The 19,242-nt window shown below is 54.2% G+C and overlaps 2 protein-coding genes across 3 annotated transcripts in view; one reads left to right on the top strand and one right to left on the bottom strand.

The window, feature by feature from the left end:
* Positions 1 to 12,515, top strand: part of STX18 (syntaxin 18) — a 116,782-nt gene extending 104,267 nt beyond the window's left edge. For both annotated transcript variants that reach the window (XM_059165397.1, XM_059165406.1), the window contains exons 8-11: positions 6,981 to 7,039; positions 8,425 to 8,494; positions 10,771 to 10,851; positions 11,575 to 12,515. In XM_059165397.1, coding sequence (XP_059021380.1) covers positions 6,981 to 7,039; positions 8,425 to 8,494; positions 10,771 to 10,851; positions 11,575 to 11,670 — 306 coding nt within the window. In that variant the 3' untranslated portion in view covers positions 11,671 to 12,515. The remainder of the gene's footprint in view (positions 1 to 6,980; positions 7,040 to 8,424; positions 8,495 to 10,770; positions 10,852 to 11,574) is intronic.
* Positions 12,516 to 12,739: 224 nt separating this feature from the next.
* Positions 12,740 to 19,242, bottom strand: part of NSG1 (neuronal vesicle trafficking associated 1) — a 30,734-nt gene continuing 24,231 nt past the window's right edge. The window contains exon 5 of the mRNA XM_059165419.1: positions 12,740 to 14,198. Within this exon, the coding sequence (XP_059021402.1) occupies positions 13,995 to 14,198 (204 nt within the window). The 3' untranslated portion in view covers positions 12,740 to 13,994. The remainder of the gene's footprint in view (positions 14,199 to 19,242) is intronic.

Genomic DNA, 19,242 nt, shown 5'->3' with positions numbered 1-19,242 from the left:
AGTGGAATTTCATACGTATTTTTTTTTTAAGATTTTATTTATTTATTTGACAGACAAAGATCACAAGCAAGCAGAGAGGCAGACGAGGGTGGGGGAGTGGGGAGCGCAGAGCCTGATGTGGGGCTTGATCCCAGAACCCTGGGATCATGATACGGCCGAAGGTAGAGGCTTTAACCCACTGAGTCACCCAGACGCCCCGATTCATATGTATTTTATACACAATCTGGTTTCACAAACATTTACCACCCCTCTCTCCCAGACAACTGGTTTCCTCTTTAAAATTGTCAGCTTAGAAGCATAGAACTGATCCCAGTGATAGTACTACTGGCTATGACTTTCCTAGGACTTGCTTTGGGGTGTTCCCTCAGAGCCTATGGTATTTGCTTTGGAATACCAAGCAGAGCTATCTTTGTTCTTTACAGGCAAAAGTGATTCTGAGTTAAGGGACTAAGTCAACAACTTCAAGTGGCTTTGCCAAGCCCCTGCCTTCCTCTAGATTCTCCGGTGTTCCAGAGTGCACCCTCTGAGTAGGTGCTCCGTGGTCCCCAGGCCCTGCAGATGTGGCAGCCGGAAGCCTTGAGTATGGAGGGTGGCTGGGGAGGGACTGTGGTGTGGATTCTAGTTAGTCAGCAACGAGAGGTGCGTCCGGGCACAGCTGTGGAGGCAGGAATGAGAAAGGTGCTGGGGGACTAAGCTGGACTGGGAGGAGGAGCCTGGAGCTTTCCGACTTGGAGAAACGATGCTGGGCAGGGCAGGGGATGCCAAATTCCATTTTAGACACCCTCTGGGACATCCGTGGGAAATGTCTGGTGGGCAGTAGGAGTGGAGGCTCAGGCTAGAGATGTGAATGCGGGAGACATCCTACTGCTGATGTTTGAAGCAGTGCGTCCCGGGGAGAAGGAGCAAGGCAAAGGACAGTGCCTTGGGGCCTCCACAGGGAGGAAGGCTGAGGTGCAGAAGCCGGCCTGTGGACGCGAAGGACGGTCAGACCATACTCCCTTCTCCTATAACCAAATGACGGCAGAAGTTTCTTAAAATCTCAGTTTCTCTTCAGTTTGTACAGAATTTTATTAATGAAAGTAATGATCTCACGTTCCCCCAAATAATGTAACAGGACCCGCATTTCTTTGCTGGAGAAAAAATACGCAGAGTTCTGTCCCTTGAATGATTTGTACGCCGGCAGAATTTACCTTCTGTTAGGTTTGGGTTGTTTTTTTTTTTCCCTTTTATACACTTCATAAATGAAGTAGCTTGAGTAAGAGTCAGAAGTTTGCCTTTCTCCTGTAGGAGGTGGTGAGCAGCAGAAGTTTGTTAACCTTTGCTGATGCCTGACCCTTAGAAGCCTCTAAAAGCATGCTGGGATGGGCCAGAGAAAGGCTGGTAGCAAGGACATCTGTAATCCACTGATGCCCTATCCCAGCAAGAGATGACAAAAGTGCGCGGGCTCAGGGACTCGATAGAGTCTGTTACAAATCCTCTTTATATCACTGTCTGTCGGTGTAATTTGGGCCAAGAAGATTTGCCTCACTGGACTTGAGTGTGGCAAGAACCACCACCCCACAGAATTGCTGGGAATGCAGAGTACCTGGCAGCATGCAGGGTCCATGGGAGCTGCTCTGCTCGTGTTGGCCCCAGGGCACACCTGCGTTCACTGCGCCTCTCCAGAAGGGGATGTAGACAACGCAGAGGAAGAGCAAAGGGTCCCGACATTAGGCTTTTCTGTACTCAATGACTGCTGGTGCCCCATCCTTCCACTTCCTTGTTGGGTCCTGAGTCCCCGTCTATAAACGTGCTACCAACCGTTCCCAATCTGATCCCAGAATCAGTGACTGAAGCCATCGGAACCACCAAGACCTCCCTAATTTGTTCAGAGCTCCTGCAAGTGGATTGGGCAGAAGGAGGTGACACTCAGAACTTTGAGGGCTGCCTATTTAATGCTCACTTAACCTCTCCCTTAATTGGGAGTGATGGCCAAGTTCCATGTCTTACAGTCTGGCCAACCCAAATCTTACTTAATACACTCAACCCTGAACATGAAAAGAAGCAGGGCACTATTGGTTTTAAATTGGCAAGTGTTGTAGCAAATTGTGGTCATAATTCATAATCACTGTTTTGGAATTTTTCCTCAGGGTAAAATAGTGAATTAAGCCCTATAATACCAATTTAATTCATTATTTCACCCATAGGAGCAGTTGTTACATGTTCCAAAATGGTTGCAGAGTGTTATATGGTTTGCACAGTAAATTTCCATTTATAACCCATGATGCAGGTATATTAACGTTTGAGTTAATATAAGCAGATGTTTTGTGGTCAGGCTGAGTGAAACCAAATTGTTTTCTGATGTTACTTAGAGAAAATACCTCCTTTTCTAAGGCTGCATTCATTCTTCTTGCTTCAAGTGAAACCACCTGCATTAATTGATATATTCCTCAGCATGATTTTTAAAGACGTGCGTGTGACTTCTGTTCTCAAATCTGTCTGAAAGGTGTCCCTAGCCCCTGTTCCCTGTGCTAGCCCCTGGAAGCACCAGGTGCCTGGTTGGCAGGGCTTGTGATCTGTGGCTGCCCTCCTGGTGAGAGTTGTTGGTAGAATCTGGGCACTACACAGCTGAGAGCTGAAGTCCACACCTTGGGGAGGTTTCGGGTTCACAGGGGCAGACGTAGGGGTGGAGGTGAGAGTCACAGAGCCATGAGTATGAAGCTGTTTGGCACAAAGAAATCCTATCTGGAAGACCCCTGAGAGGTCCTGGGCCAAGGGGACAGAGTGCTTTCTGGGCTGAGTCCCTGTGGGTTCCAGCCCCTGTGGGTTCACAGTCTTCTGTTCAGTTTGCTGCTCTTGCCTCTTTGCAATGCAGATAACCTCTTCTGGCCTCGTCTTATACTCAAAGGCCTTTGTAGGAGTGATTTTCTTCTTAAAACTATAGTAAAGAGGATTAGATTAGAAAAGGATTTCTGTAACAATGTATTCACAGTGTGGCTTTGTAGCCTTTAAACCAGATTATAAACCCTTTTGGGGCCCCCTATTTGGAAGTCTAACTGACTTTTGAATGGAGTCAAGCGGTTAAATAATAGTGCCTAACACACATGTAACACACACCACATGCCAGGTACTTGAGCCTTCATTAGTGTGTGCTACCCGTGTGGTAGGTTCTGTTGCTGGCCCCATTTCATGGAGAGCTCCCATTCCTAACCGTTAAATGTGGTGCCTTCCACAGTAGTTGAGGGGTTGGGGGAGGTTGCTGGGGGCGTTGGTCTGTGCTGAGAGCAGACGCTGCATTTTGATGTGAGACCAAACAAGATGGAGTGGAAAGAGCCATGGCAGGAGGCCCACAAAGTCTGGCTGCTGTCATGCCTCTCGGGCCCTCCTTGTCCACCTTACGCATCATGTAGGCCTCACATCCCCCTCTCCAGTGCCTCACAGAGATGGGTGACACGTATCTTAGACCCCCAGGGGAATTTGCCTTCCCAGGGCCTATAGGTACCCCTGTCCTTGGTGCTGACCATGGAGCCCAGGCCTTGCTAGGTACCGCTCCTTGTGAAGTCCCCATCCTCCTGGGGGACAGATGCCAGCAGCTGCCAGGGAGCCCCAATGACTGTGGTGTAAGTGTTTCTCATGCTGGAGCAAGTGAGATGACCTCAAGTCACAGCGGCTCTCTAAAGTTTGAAACCAGAGAGGTGGAAGGGGCCTTCAGAGCATTTCATGACTCATTTTGCAGATCTGGAATCTCACTTCCAGAGAAATTAAATAATAATAACTTGCACTCAGTGAGAGCTTCCTGTGAGCCATGCGCTTTGTAAGCCACTTACATGTATTCACACATCTTCCTCTTAAGAACTGCTAACTAGGGCACCTGGGTGGCTCAGTGGGTTAAAGAACTGCTAACTAAGTCGTATTAGCATCCCGTTTTAGTGATGAAGACAGCACAGGAAATTAGCTGCCCAAGGGTGTCCAGCTTAGAAAGTAAAGGAGCCCTCCTTCCCCACCCTCGGTTTCATCACCACCTCTCTTGACGAAGAGGCCTGGTCACATGACAGGCCCAACAGAAGCCAGTGACCAGTCCAGGGTCATCTAGGAGTTGCCACGAGGCTGTAGGGGCTGGCTCACTGAAGTCCCAGGCATGTCCCCAACCAGCCCCTGCCGGCCAGCATTTGCCACTCCCTGTCTTACTCAGCAGATGAGAGGAGAGGTGTATGGGTTTGCCACTGAGACAGCTTTGGAAACTACCCTGAGATCTGGTGCAAGGAATGTTGTCAGCGGCCTGGCCACTGCCTGATCTGCCCGAGCGAGACCCACCAGGTCTCATGAACTGACCACCTTGCACTTGGCTGTGGGAAAGAGGTTTTGTCGTTTTGGAAAACACACTGTCATTGTAACTTCCACCCCCAGTGGAGGCCGCTTTCCATGAAGGTCTTAGCCTCGGCGAACCTCTCTCCTCAGCGCTATTGCTGCTTGATCCCTTGAGGCATTAGTTTCTCCCACTTCCTCCAGGGACTGGATGCTTGCCAGTGCCCTTAAGAACCCAAGGCTTGAACGGAAATGAGAGCCAGAATCTGGTCCCACTTCTGAGCAGGGCTGGCAGGAGTCTTTCAGAGGTAAAAGTTACCTGGAGGCCTAGAAGGATGTGCAGCAGGGGCCACGTGCCCTGGAGTTGGGTAGAAGAGAGAGCTTTGTTCCCAGGGGACATTCCCGTAATAAACCATCTCAAACCCCTAGTTAATCTTGCTTAGGAACAGTTTAAAAAGCATAAAAGGGCTGAGGGTTTAAAAGGACAGGGCCATATTTTGTCTTTAGAAAAATAAGAAAATGCCACCAGCAAAAAATGAAAACCCTAAGTAGTACCTGGGAGAATTATTGAAAATAAATTAGCTCCTACAGGCCGAAGTAATTGTATTTTTTCCTCATTAACTGTTGACCGTTAACTGAGTTGATACTTTCAAAGTCAGAAATGAAGTTTCTATTCCCGTAAATAACCGGCTGCATGCATAAGGAGAAGGGCCATCTGGGTGCATTGTCAGCAGCCAGCAAGGCAGCCTGCCGGGGGCGTTAGGGCGGCCCTGCATGTGCTTCCCCAGCACTTCTCCCTTTCTACAAGCTGAGCCAGCCCCCTGCGTCCCTGGTCTTCTGACCCAGTGGGTCTGGGGTAGAGCAAAGGTGTCTTGGTGTTCGAACAAGCAGTGGGGCTGGGGACCAGTGCCATGGAGTGTGTCAGGCCCTGCCCTGCGCTGAGAGGCCAGAGAAGAAGCCCCCGCCCCAGGAGGGAAGACGCCAGAACGGGGGCAACAAGTGCAGCTGATGGGCCAAGTGCAGAGGAGCTTTTGATAAGAGGTTGAGGAAGGTGATTCATTCTGCCTCAGGTGCCTGGTCACTAGGAAGGTGCCTAACAAGCTCTCCGCCAGCCTGTGCAGAGGTGGGGGGCAGCGGGCCACAGGAGAAGGCCACACCTCTGCACTGATCTGCAGGCCACGGGACAGGGCTGGTGTGCTGCCACGTGACGTGACTGGCATCTTAGTTCACTTTGACCCCTCAAGGAGTGGGAGGGAGACGAGAGGAGACTGAAAGATGATGAGGACAGAGCTTAGGTGCCAGGCAAAGAATGGGTGCAGCAAGGGTGTGGCAGATGGGACAGAGGACACCCGCGTGGAGGGCGGGAGGGACGAGTGGAGGACTGTTAAGAGGCCCTGCCCGTGGAAGTTACCCCACCCCCACCAACCCGTGTCTCCAGTGAGTGGGAGTAAGCAAGGCACAGGGAGGACAGGGAAACCCAGGGAGGGGTGAGGAGGTGTAGCAAAGGCAGCAGCCTGGGCAGGTACAGGGGTGAGCGAGCACAGCTGCTTCCCTTCCTGTGAGGGAAGCCGGAAGGAGTGGCAGGGAAACCGTGAAGTGGGAGCCGGATGGAGGGGCCGGGAGACCGTGAGTCCCTGCAGGAGCAAGGGGTAGCGGGATCTTCAGTCAAATGGCAAAGCCTCTGGATGGCGAGAGCTTGCTTCCACTTGTTCCCTGCGCAGCGCCTGCCACAGACAGATCCTCAGAAAGTTTCTGTGGATGCAGCTGCAGCTTTAACAGAGGTGAAAGGAAGAATGGGTGTGTGGCCTTTTCAGAGTTAGGTTTGACTCCGGTCCCACCCTCAGGCAGCTCACAGTCCCACAGGGAGTTGGGGATGTGCACAGCCTCCGACAAGGCCTGAAATATGCTAAGAGATGTTCGGAAGGTACTAGGCCAAGGTTAGAAAATTGAGAACTAGCTTCAAGCCTGGGGGCCCGGGATAGGTCACGGAGAAGGTGGCCTTTGGGCTGGGTCTGTGGGAACCCTGCCCCAGGGTTGAGTGGTCATGGGAAGGCGGAGTGCATGGTCCTGTAGGTGAGGGGGAGGAGATCGGCTGGCCCCACACCATGGCGAAGCTTCAGACACACTGTCCTTTGTTGGGCCAGAGTCCAGCTGGCAAGAACGGCTGGGGAGAGCTGTCTGCTTCACAGAGTCAACGAGTTCCCACGTGTTAGGGCAGCATCCTTACCCGAAGTGCATCCTGAAGCCTGATTGCTAGCCTGAGCCCTGGGAACACGGCTCCTCTGGCTCCTGGGCCTGTGTTCTGGTCATGGGGTTGGCCAAGCACAGCTCTGAAATCACACTGCCCTGCTCTCAGCTAAGCTGCTGGACCTCACCACTCCACTTAAAACAGGTGGACCCAGCGGCAGACAGCACAGGCCTGTGGGAGCCAGAGGAGAGCAGGGGGAGGGATGACAGCTTCTCCCCACCCCCCCACTCCAGCCGTGCCTCCAGGCTCACCTTCATGGGCATCAGAGCAGCTTGCAGGCGGGGACAAGTCCAGCCGCAGGGATGTTGTCACGCTGATGCTGGAAGGAGGGACTCGGTGGCGATCCTTAGAGAGCAGATCAAAGATTTCTGTGCAGAGGCCTTGCTAGACACTTGCCTCTGGCTGTGTTGGGTATGACATCACCCTTCATGTGTTTGTTTCCTCACAGTTTGAACAAGAAAACCAGCGCCTCATTGGTGAAATGAATAGCCTGTTCGATGAAGTGAGGTGTGTATGTGGTTTCTCCGGGCTGCTGGCCTCCGTGATAGCTTTCCCAGAAATGGGGAATAAATTCACTTTCGTGCCATGGTGTCCGCTTGTGGCCCTGGCCACATGCACCCCCCCAAGCCATTTGGAGGTGAAGGCAGGTGCCCAACTTTACTGATTTCTGTCACCTTGTGGGCCCCCCTTTCGTCACCCCTTTCATGCTGTTCCCAGTGACCTCAAGCAGATTGCACCAAATACTGTGGAGGGGGGGCTCATGGGGGTTGTTTGCGCCTCATGACTCCCAGTGAGATGAGGGCCTTGTGATGAACCACCAACCAGAGGCAGCCTCCTGCACTTGGCTCTGCCAGGGTCTGTGTGCTCCCTCAGCACCGGGGTCGGCAGCACCAAAGGCAAGTGGCTGTGTTTGCCCATGTGAACCATCGCTGGCTGGTCCTTTGGGGCCTGTTCCCCCAAGAATGTTTGAAGCATCTGAATGGGAAGCCCTGCTGCTCTGTGGGCTCATCCCAAGAGAAAATGCCTCCCGGCACTGTACCCACACAGCCCTGGGGACTCCGCATGCAGGTGTTTCCCTCTGACAGCACCCGGCCTGTGCTCTTCTGTAGCCTTTGTCTGTCTTCCGTGGGCCTCCTGGTCCTTGTTCTGACACTCCACCCTCACCACCCCTGCCCCTGTGCACCTCGCTCGCTCTCCCTTCCCACACCTCGAAGCCCTGGGATGATTGGCTGCCTCTTGCCCTTACACAGCAGGCCTCTTGGGCTGGGAGCTCATCCTCATTTCTAGGCCTGCTCGAGCCCCCAGGCCACCCCTGGGACACCCTTGCTGCCCCTGAACAGGAAGCCCAGACACTTGGTTGCTGAACCCAGATAGATTTTTCAGACGGAATCAGAGTTTTTCCTTTCAACAGGAAGTTGGTTAGAGTGGCAGAAAGACTCTCCCTCAACCTACTGAGCAGTAACAAAGTTGAGTTGTCAGCACATTCTGGTGCTTTCTTTTGAATCCCCACCATGTTATTGTGGTTACTAGGCTGGGTACAGGCCTTCTAGAAGACTGCCTTTTGTAACCGGGGCATGGACTCCACGCCAGGGCCCTGCGGGTCAGCTTCCGGGGGAGGACGTGGTTCCAAATGGCACAATACCCTCCAAACTGGGAGACTTAAGAGGAGAGACGAGAAGTAAACCGTCTGTCTCCTCCCCCAAGCTTGACAGGGTGCCCCGTCCCTCTCTCACGGGTGACACGCTGTCCCTTTCCCTCTCTGGAGGCTGTGGTGGTGTCCCCTCCATTTCTCACTTAGACAATCCCTTTAGAAATGCATAGCATTCTTGTTAGAACTACAAAGTATTAATGGTTGTCTGTAACCTCTTTTTTTTCATTTCCCCCAAATGAAGGCAAATCGAAGGGAGAGTGGTTGAAATCTCCAGACTCCAGGAGATATTCACAGAGAAGGTTTTACAGCAGGTAAGAAAGAAAAAAAAAAATTGTTGTTCAAAGTGTTAGCTTCAAAGACTGAATGTACTGTGAAGTCCAGCCGTTCCTTTTGAGCTGGCGTGGTCTCTGCACCCGAGCACCCAGAGCCCTGTGCACGCGGCCCATGGGTGCTCAGAGGGCTCCTCAGGGGAAGGCCTCCTGTCCCCCTGGTGCAGCCTCTGTGCATGGCAGGGACATCTCTGCTCTCGGGTGGCCCAGACCCAACTGAGGGCCCAGCCAGGCTGTTTGGTGGAGCACACGAAGGTGGCAGGAGTCAGGTCGCTCTTCGTTCTCATGCCCTCAGGGAACCAGGCCGGCCCGCTGGCTCTGCAGGGCTGTGACCCTTGCAGGGCTGCTGTAAGTCTCAGAGGTGGGCCCCCAGAAAGCCCCCAGCACAGCACCTGCTGGGGAAGTAGCTTCTGAGTCGGCCTTTCCGAGAGCCCAGACTTGGCCCTCTCCGAGTACCAGGTCTGTGCCCTCAGGTGTCACATCCACACAGCAAATAGGATCATTCTTCTAAGAGGATTTTATGTTATGTGTACCTGCCTCCCCTGCTGAAATTTCTCCAGCCAGTAATGCAAAGCTGTTAGAGACCTGATCGGTTTGTCCTTTTGTTTATAATACCCACAGACCATGGAAGAGTTTCAAAGACAAAATCACTTTGCTCCATTGTAGGAAACTGGGCTCATTGGCTTAAGATACCCTACACCCAAAACCTGTCCTGAACCTCACAGCCAGAGTCGAGTCATTGTAAATTAGGTACATGAAGCCTAACAGTTTGGAAGTTCAGGTTCATAAGAGCTGTCCTTTTAATCAGCCCGCTGAAGGAACTCTTCAGGCATCTGTATGCTAACCTTCACATAGAAGCCTCCTGATACATACAAAAGTGAAGTCAGCTGTCCCTGTCAGAGCACACGCCTTGTTTCTAGAGGCATCTCAGCGTGGGAGGAGAGCTCAGAGGTCAGGGAGGGTCAGACAGACTGGCTCCAACCCAGGGTGCCCTGAGCTATGCCACCCTCCATAGAGCGGAGCAGGTGTCCCCTGTGACACCCTTAGAGCTGGTATAGAAAGCTGCTCATGGCAGCCTGTCAGTACATGGGAGCTAATGTTTGTACATTTTAACTTCTCCCTTTTTTTTTTTTTTAAAGATTTTATTTATTTGACAGAGATCACAAGCAGGTAGAGAGGCAGGCAGAGAGGAGGGGAAACAGGCTCCCCTCTGAGCAGAGAGCCCGACACCGGACTCGATCCCAGGACCCAAAGACCATGACCTGAGCCAAAGGCAGAGGCCCAACCCACTGAGCCACCCAGGTGCCCCAGATCCCCCTTTTTTTAAAAGGTTTTATTTATTTACTTGAGAGAAAGAGAGATAATGACAGATAGCAAGAGCAAGCACAACCAGGGAGGAGAGGGAGAAGCAGGCTCCCGCTGAGCACGGAGTCGGACATGGAGCTCCATCCCAGGACCCTGGAACCATGAGTTGAATGGAAGGCAGAAGTTTAACTGACTGAGCTACCCAGGTGCCTTAGTTTTGTGTTTTGTTTTTTTTCCTTTTCTAAGAGAGACACAAAATGGTAAAGCACAAAGCACTTTCCTGGAGCTGACGTGGGATTTTTTTTGTATTGTTTGTTTTGTAATTTTTTTTTTTTAAGATTATTTATTTATTTATTTGACAGAGATCGCAAGTAGACAGAGAGGCAGGCAGAGAGAAAGGAGGAAGCAGGCTCCCTGCTGAGCAGAGAGCCCAATGTGGGGCTCGATCCCAGGACCCTGAGATCATGACCTGAGCCGAAGGCAGAGGCTTTAACCCACTGAGCCACCCAGGTGCCCCAAGGAGCTAATGTGTTTTAAAGCATATGTATTTGGAGGCATTTGTCTCTGGACGTCCAAAGAGTAAAGAGTGGAAGAAAAGCCCCTGGCTTTTCGTGGCTACTGTGTAGTAGGCAGCTCTCATGTTTGTCCCTTCTTGACCAGCAAGAGGGACAGCAGGTGGCAGCTGGGGATACATGGGGCACAGGCACTGGGTTCCAGTCCTGGTCCTGCCACATGCTTGCTGTGTGACTTCGGGCAAGTTACTAAACTTCTCTGAATCCTAAGTTTCCCTTTTGCAAAATGGGGCTGCTGCTACCCCTCGGGGCACTGTGAGGACTCGTAGGCTCATGTGTGTAAAGTCCCATTCCTCCCTAAGTGGCAGCTGCTGGCTTCTGATGTCTGTACACTTAGGGAAAGAGAGCGTGTTTTGGTCACCTGTCACTGTCCTTCCACAGGAAGCCGAGATTGACAGCATTCACCAGTTAGTTGTCGGAGCAACTGAGAATATCAAGGAGGGTAATGAAGACATCAGAGAGGTGAGTACTCTTGGGCCCCCCAGGTCTCCCCAGTGTGGCACCACGTCTGGGCAGCAGCCGCCGTCTTGCTGGCATGGCTGCCTGAGTGCCTTGCTGGGGCCCAGCCCCCAGGGCTCACCTGATGGCACCACACAACCTCATCTCCATCCCCACCAAACCCTGGGCCCCCGCTATTACCAAGAGACATGACTCACGGCCCTCCAAAGGAACAGTGAGAGGCATATGAGGTCACTCTTGGCAAGGGCTGGACCAGCTCCTTAAAGCCAGGGGTGGGCTCCACTGGAGAAGCTTTTTGAAACCGCTCCCTACCCCAAGGGCCAGAGCCTTGGTTCCTGTTTTTTGGGGCCACCACAGTGGACTCTGTCCTCTGGGTACGGTGCTCAGGCTGGGTTGACATGGGGCCACCACTGGCACTGTACTCCCGGGGGCCGCGGCCTGGCCAGTCATGGTCGGTGCACTTGGTCTGTGCATGTAGTTTTAACTCTGGGACACACATGGACCGTTTCTGGGTGTTTCCTGGGAGAAACAGGGATATACCTGTTTGCCTACAGATTCTAGACCCACTCTGTGGTTTTGCCTAATAATTACGGCCAGCATAAGCTCCAGCAATACACTGCTCCCACCCAGTGGAGGGGGAGTGTGCAGACAGGTGGAGTGCTGGAGGGCTTTGAAACCAGGTTCCCCTGTGACGCAAATCCCTGTGCTCCTCCCCACCCCTCCCAGGCCATTAAAAACAACGCTGGCTTCCGAGTGTGGGTCCTCTTCTTCCTGGTGATGTGCTCCTTCTCCCTGCTCTTCCTGGACTGGTATGACAGCTAGCCTGTCCTGGCTGCTCCTGGCGGATGGCGCGTGGTCAAGGGTTGCCGGGATCGGAGCAGGACTGTGAGATTTCATCACTGCGCCGTTCAGGGGGGAGGGGGCTGGGACAGAGGCACACTCTCACAGAAGGAACACCCAGGCCTGTGGTTTTAAGCCCATTTGGTAGCGGAAAGAGAAAATAACACAAGTGGAACGTGGCCTATATAGCAGCAATCCTGACTTGAGGTGGGTGAGGTGGGGGTGAGGGGGCTCACTGGCTGCACCTACAGCTGGAGGCCCGGGGCTCAGGGAGGCTCCTGCCTTGCCCTTCCAGTGGCTTCGGGGAGAAGTGCCGGTTGGTAACTTCTCACAATGATCATTTCTTTGTTTCCTGTGGCTTCTTCTCTGCCTGAGCCCTGTGATAGCCTCACTATATTCTAGAAGCAAACCATTGTTCTGTTAATGTAATAAATGCACCTAGAGCTACTTTGTGTCCTGTCAGTGGGTCACAGAAGTGCAGCGGACACCTGCCTGCTGGGTGGGGAAGAAGGGTGGGGACAGACTCTGGGCACTCGGGGGGTGGGGGGGCACTGGAGCTTGTGTCCAGAGCTGGAACCTGGCCTACGGCTCCCCGACCTGTGTGCCTGACCCTTGAAGAAACAGGAGCACTGGTTTGCAGTGGGAAGCTCGAGACTTCTGGAGCCACTTCTGTGCAGAAAGCTCGCTGGTGGTCCGTGGGGCCCCACACCCATGTGCGATACTGACTCGCGCAGCTGCGGGCTCCTTGTGTTCCTTGTTTGCACAGAGCGGAAGTGTCAGAAGTTACCTGTGAGTGAGTTTACAGCCAATAAAACATCTAGATGGTACCAAGGAATGTGTTGCCTTAGCGGTGCGCATACATGGCCTGGCCACGCTCACAGACGTGTGGTCCCCGCTCGCCAAGGGACCTCGCAGCCTTTACTGCATGCGCAGCTCAGGCTCGCTACCTGCCTGACTCCCAGCCCCAAGCCCACAGCCCTGGTTTCAGAACACCCTTGATAATGAAATCGGGTTTTGGAAACAGTAATGGAGTCGACTGTGATCACCATGCTTGTTTGCAACAGATCTTGCACTAGTTGTCATTTATTTTTGATCTACTAAAAAACAGTGAAATGTTTGACATGTCCACCAGAAACAACACATTCAAATAACATGGAAGAAAATGTCTGTGAATGTCTTTTTTCTATTTAATCGTCTTACATACTTATCTAACTGGTAATTTTGTAAACATATACTTTAATGTCAAGATTCAGGTTGAAACATCATTTTCTTACAAAGATTGTGAATTGAAATGTCGTCATTGGGTTTGCAAGTTGCCACACCAGCCCCTCTCAGCCTTTCCTGCCTGCTTCTACAGTAAAGGAGTTCTGGTTCACAAAATAAGTCAGTCTTGGCTCCCCAGCAATTACATTTTCACTTTTCCAACACAAATAAGTTTTGAAAACCAACTTGCTAACAGGGCTACTGGTGCAAATTTATTCATAACCAAAGAGAACAAAAGACCAAAGCGGTTTTGTTCCTATTCAACACGTCACAGAGCAAACAGACTACCTATGGGGGGACAGAGTCCTGGAGCCCGCAGCCCAGGGACCACTCTTTCCACAGCCTCACGTGCACTGGAGCGAAACACGGTGCTCTCCACCCAAGATGCCAACGCCGGTGGGGCGGGGGGGGGGGGGGGGGGAAATAGAGACCCCAAGTGTTCGGCAGCGGGACACATGCACACATAGGGATGAGCACAGGGAAAGAAGGGGTACATCCACTCCCGGATGTCCTGTTTTCCTTCCTTCTCTATACCTCTCACTACTGTGCGTCTCAGCAATGGCACTGTTGCTGCCTGACTGAAGGCTGGAAGAAATTCTGAAGGACAGCTTGCTCTTAGCAACGTGGGATCACTCTGAATATGGCTGTGAACTAAGGACTGCAAATGGTGAGGGCGGGGGGGGGCGGGGCATGTAAAATAAATCAATTCCACAAAATGCATTATTTGTCTTAACCCAAACCCCTTGCATATCCAGTGTAAATTTATTTTTTGATAGCTTCCAATAAGTCCCAGTAAAGTACTAAATGAAGATTCCTTAACATGGAAAGTGGTGTCAGAGCTCTTTAAGCAACGCTGATATGCACTTGGTTTTATGCCCATGAGTGGCCGGCAGCAAGTTGTATTTGCAAAGCAGCATCAGCAAACAGAAGCAGTTGCACCATAAATGAGTAACCTCTAAAGTATCGGTAATTATATTTAATGAAACTTCCCTCCGAGTCCCTTGGTTACCTTCAAGTGACACCTCGTAAGGAACCTGCCCGTCTCACTGAGCGGACTTCTCGGCGGCTTCAGTCTCCTGCTCAGACAGCTTCTCTTCCGACAGAACAGACATCCAGGGGGAGACCGAGCGCGTGATGCTCTGCTTGGCCAGGTTGTAGTGGTTGATGACGGTGTAAAACTTCTCCCGGGCGCTGGAGTCTTGCTCCGCATAGTAGCTCTCCAAGCCTTCTGGAATGCACTGCGTGTTCTGCAAAACAAGAGGCCACTGAGACGTGGGCACTGAGGCTGGAGGGGAGGCCAGTGTGTGTCTCCAGGTAACACCTCACAGATGTTTACCGAGCACCTTCCCAGGGCCGAGAGGAGAAAAAGAAGGATCTGCAAAAGCAGGAAGGGGTCCTGCTTGGCACAGCCCAGCAACCACCAGACACCGATTTAGGGAGATGACAGGGTCAGCCTCCCTAACAAGGCCAGGACACAGCAGTCCTTGGGCTCCTGGGGCATGTGTGTAATGACTTTGGGCCTTCCTGCTTCTCTAAAGATCTCACCCTGGTTGTCATTTATCTTCCATCTACCAGAAACCACCTAGTCAAATAGTGAAGGGAGGGAAGTCGGAAAGGCCTCCTGGGAGCTAGGCTTTTAACAGGGGAGGCGGAGGGAGAGCGCTGGAGGCAGAGGAGACCGGCCTCGCAGACAGTCCACAGCAGCACGAGGAACACACTGGGAAGAGTGGCCTGGGTCCCAGAGGCAGCCACACTAGGCCTGCAAGGTCCTGTGAGGGAGCAGTGTGACCTTGTGATCCAGAGAGCAGCAAGATGTCCCCGAGGACCCCAGACAGCATGTTGGGGTGGGGAGGGGCTATCCCAGACATCTGTTGACAAAGGAAGAGGCTCTGCCCCCTACAAGAAACAGAACCCTGGGGAGATACGGGGTGGGGAGACCATCAGCTCCATCAGCTAGTCAACGGTCTAGGACCCCCAAAAGTTAAAACCCTGCACCCCAGGCTGTCTTTCCTTATCAATCTAGGAGCCAAGCTAGGCCACTGCCCCACCACGGCTGATGTGGCCAGCCCACACGACAAGAGGTGGAGCTCAGGCCCACAAAGGAGGTGCGTGGGGCTGTGGGTTGTCTTCCACCAGCCATCCCCCCAGAGCTAAGCAGGCACTTGGCGCCCAGCTAACATGTCCCAGCTCTCCTGGCTGCCAGGTGAGGCCATGGGACCACTGGCCAGTGGAGTTGGATGTTGGCTCTCTCCTGCGGCCCTTTCTTGGCTGCCTTTGCCCAGGGAAGAATACCTTGGGAGCTGGCAGGGCAGCAATGAGACAGAATCGGGGCTCCAGGATGACCTCACAGAACCTCACCGCCTTCCAGCTGGCCCATAACGTGAGAGAGGTCAACTTCTACCTTGTGGAAGCCATGTTAACCTGCGTGTCTAAGCAACCAGAACCATGCGTGAACACCATGGCGCCTCTCTCAGATGGTGAGGGGAGACTGCAGCTAAGATGGGTGCCTGGCCTTGGCCACCTCCATGGTCATCAGGAAGGGTTTCAACAGCCCAGATTCTCCGCCAGCCCCGAGAGATCTAACTCAGCACATTTGCCTGGGAGCCATCTGTATGTTCAAACATCCCAGATACTCTGAGGCTCAGTGCCCTGAGTGCCATCTCTCTGGCCTGTCTTGGCCGTAGCCACCCAGCTGGCAGGTGCACAGCCAGGATCTAAAGACCAAGCCCAACCCACAGCACTCCAACCACCTCACGGGGCTCAGCAAGAAGCCCAGCTGCTCTAAGTGTCCATTCACCTCCCCCGGGCAAGCACCATGTGGACACTGACAGGACCTTTGATGACATCTCTGGGCACCTCAGGCCACTGCTAGGATGGCCAGCCACGGCTGCTGCACCGTGGATGTGGGTGCCAGGAGACCCCAGGGCCACCCTGGGATGCAGCCGGGGAACCCCCTCCAGGAGCCTCGCCCTGGTCTGGGGCCAGCTCTTGCTCAGTCTCTGAAAGCTAAAGGCAGATTGGGGTGGGGGCCTGCTCCTTGAGGTCTTCTGTAGATTCAAGGTCCACCTGCCATCTCCCTGGCAAAAGCAAACAGACTGGGGTTTTTGCCTCCCACGCTGCTGTTCTCCCCCTCCTGACCTTCTCTTCATCCCTGACAGCTTGCCAAGTGCTTTCTGAACCAGGTAAACACCACAGCCTGCACAACTTCCTCTTGGGGGACAGACTGTAATGTCCTCTGAACCCAGAAGCCTCCCCAGCGGGCAGGTCCAGGTCCTGGCGGTTGCCTGGCGTCCAAAGCAGAGGCACAGGGCTGAGCACTTGATGCTTGCCACCCCAGTCGTGGAAAAGCTCCTGTGCACTCAGACGTGGCAGCCTCTCATGATGAAGGTCCCTCTCCCCCAGGATGCTTCTCCCAGGACGCTGGGCACAGAAGTGTCAGTGTGAAGTGACCAGGCATGGCTGAGGACCAGCTCTCCCACGGGTGGACTGCCCAGCATGCCAGGCACTGGGGATGCCAAAACACCAGGCCGAAGCCCAGGCCACCAACCCTGCTAGCCCCCTGCGCCCACCCTGTGGCCCTCCCCTGGGAAGCCCAGGCTCTGTGGCTCCAACACCAGGAAGTGGCAAGCCTGGCCTCAGCAGAGCACGGTCAGTGCCTGCCTGGCGTGGCTGGTCCAGTGCCTGGCCTGCAAGGGACTGCTTCCTCACTGGTGGATCTGGGAGGGTAGTGAGGGGGTGAAAGGTCAGCGTGGGCTGCAGGGTCATGTGGAGAGCACTGGGGTCCAGCACAGTCCACAGCATGTCCACGTGTCTCTGATTCCCAGGCCAGTGCCTCGTGTGTTTTCCTGCCTGGGCGACTGAGAGAGGCTCCGAGCTGCTGGCTGGTTGGTTATGGGACATAGTCACCACGGGCCTTCCCTTCAGCCCAGGACTGTCTGCCCCACAGAATACAGGCCTCCTGCCTCCTCCCTGCTCCCTACTGCCCGAGATACCAGGATCACACCTACCTACCGGCCCTCAGGGAACACAGGGAGCCATTTCCGGGAGAGGACAGTCTGCAGCGTGCTGCCCACCCCAGTCTGCCTGTCCAGGGTGTCAGTGGGGGCAGCGGGAGCCATGCCCTGGAAAGAGCGTGACCATGGAGGCCTGCCCATGCCATAGGTCATGTCTACCGCAGCTCCTTCTGCTCCCAGCCTCAGCTCCCCTGCCTACGACATGGGGCAGAGGAGCCCCACCTCCTGGGTGGCCATGAGGACCAAAGGCAGCGATGGACCGCTCAGGTAAGAAGCTGTGATATGTCTGTGCTCACACAGTGGACAGAGAAGATCAAAAGCTGTAGGGGCACCACCAAAGGGACGCATGCATCTCAGCAGCAGCTCAAACCCGGCTATGTCTGGGGGGAAGCAGCAGCCCCCGTCCAGCAGGGCAGGCAGCCACCCTGTCCCCAGCCAGCGCTGCCACCGGCCCTTCACTCTGTCCTCCCCTCCTCCACTCGCCAGCACAGAGTCCTGCAAGAACCTGGGCCATGTGATCCTCCACGCCAGGCTAGGCTGGGGCCTCTAGACCTGACAGCATGTCTCCCCTCCCCCTGCCCTCTGGGCGCCGGGCCAGGGAGGATGGACGGTTCTGCTGCTGCCCACACGGACTGCTGGAGGAACCTGCGGGGAGGCACTGAGGTGGGCTGGTGGTAGGCGAGAACCCCAGTTCTGGGGGGAGCCTGAGGCCAGGGGCTCCCAGGAAGTTCTGACCCAGCCTGTCTCAGGCCAGACATTGCAGCCTCATGCCCCTCTGTGGGCGAGTGTGGGGAGGTCACCAAAGCTCCCTGCACCTCCACCCTCAGATAGAATGACCATCGGCCCAGCGAGGTAATCCAAGCAAGCGCGTTCCAAGCAGTCCCTGGCCCATGGACAGCATTCATCAGTGTTCCTCGTGCACAGGTGAGAACATGCACCTTGGTGCACCACAGTGAGAATGTGTGTGGACAGTCTACAGGAAATACCCACAGTTCAAAATGGGCAGCTTGGGCAAGTTCCCATTCCTTTTAAAGCCTGTCCATAGTACTCCCATAATAACTTCAAGGTTTAGGAAAAAGGCAGAAACCGAGCATCCCCGCAGCCCCTATCTGCCTGCCTAAATCCACCCATGACGCTCCCGGTGGGGGTGGCCTGCACCTCCTCACCCACAGCACAGGTGGCTGTCCTCAGGCTCATGCCAGGACTTCTGTGGCCCCTGTGGGGTCCCTCTGGCTCTGGGGGTCCGATGGGACCCCCCCTTAATGCACACCTTCCACCCACCCCCAGCTTTAGCCAAGGGCTTTTAGACACAGACTAGCAGCTCCTCAGTCCTCCCAGCCAGGGTTTCCAGGAAGGACATCTGCCCCCAATTAGATGGAAAGGCCAGTGGAAAATGCTCAAGTCCCGGGAGATGCAGTGACAGAATGTTACTGGACTCTCAATTCCCAAGGCTGACTGGGCCCCAGGCTCACCCACAGAGCCTCTGAATACCCAGAGACCTGCCCTTCCCCCTGCAAGGGCTCCTCTTGTGGGCTGGGCAATTTAGCCTGTTGCCTCCTCCACGCAGGCAGCTTGCCCTGGTCCAGAGAGAACAGTCCGGAAGCAAACCCTGGGTTCTCCCGATGGAGTTGCCAGCCTGGTTGTTTGTAAGCAGTCTGCCCAGTCCCCAGGAAGCTGTCCTCTGTGCACCCTGTTCCCATCAGGGCACCACTCCTGCATCTGCTTTCCTTCCTCTCCATGACATCAGCTACTCTGCTTCACCCAGCTCTGGACCACGTCCTCCCCTCCTCCTTCCCTGCACCCCATCCCCCAAGTCGTCTCTCCGTCCCCAGCACCCTGAGCAGGCCAGACCCTTCTCACCCCAGGCTCCCTGCAGCAGCCTCCTGGGTCATCTCACCAAACCTCCAGCCTCCACAGGCAACCGAGTGGCTGTGCCCTCACTTCCCCCTTGCCCTCCCCCAGGGCCTTTGCCTGGCCCATAGCTGGCTCACATCCCCCTGCCCCCAGTCTTCCAAGCTAAGCAGACCTGCACAGCCCTGCTGTCCCGTGTGCACCGCTGCACCCCTAGCCAGCTTGGGTTGGCCCTGCCAGTCTCCAGCGTCTGCTAATGAGCTTGCTTGGTCAAGGGCATCCCTCCCCTCCTTGAAGCCCCCAGGCCCTCTGGGTTGGCCTCCTTTAAACCATGGCATCTCCTGAGCTTCCAAGCAGACCATAACCTCTCCCAGCCCATCCAGGAGGTGCACGGGTTCATTGAAGACAGCATGGGGGGGGGGCACTA

The sequence above is a fragment of the Mustela lutreola genome, chromosome 1 (genome assembly GCF_030435805.1).
Source record: "Mustela lutreola isolate mMusLut2 chromosome 1, mMusLut2.pri, whole genome shotgun sequence".
Classification (NCBI taxonomy): Eukaryota; Metazoa; Chordata; class Mammalia; order Carnivora; family Mustelidae; genus Mustela; species Mustela lutreola.
This window is presented reverse-complemented; position numbering and strand designations above follow the sequence as displayed.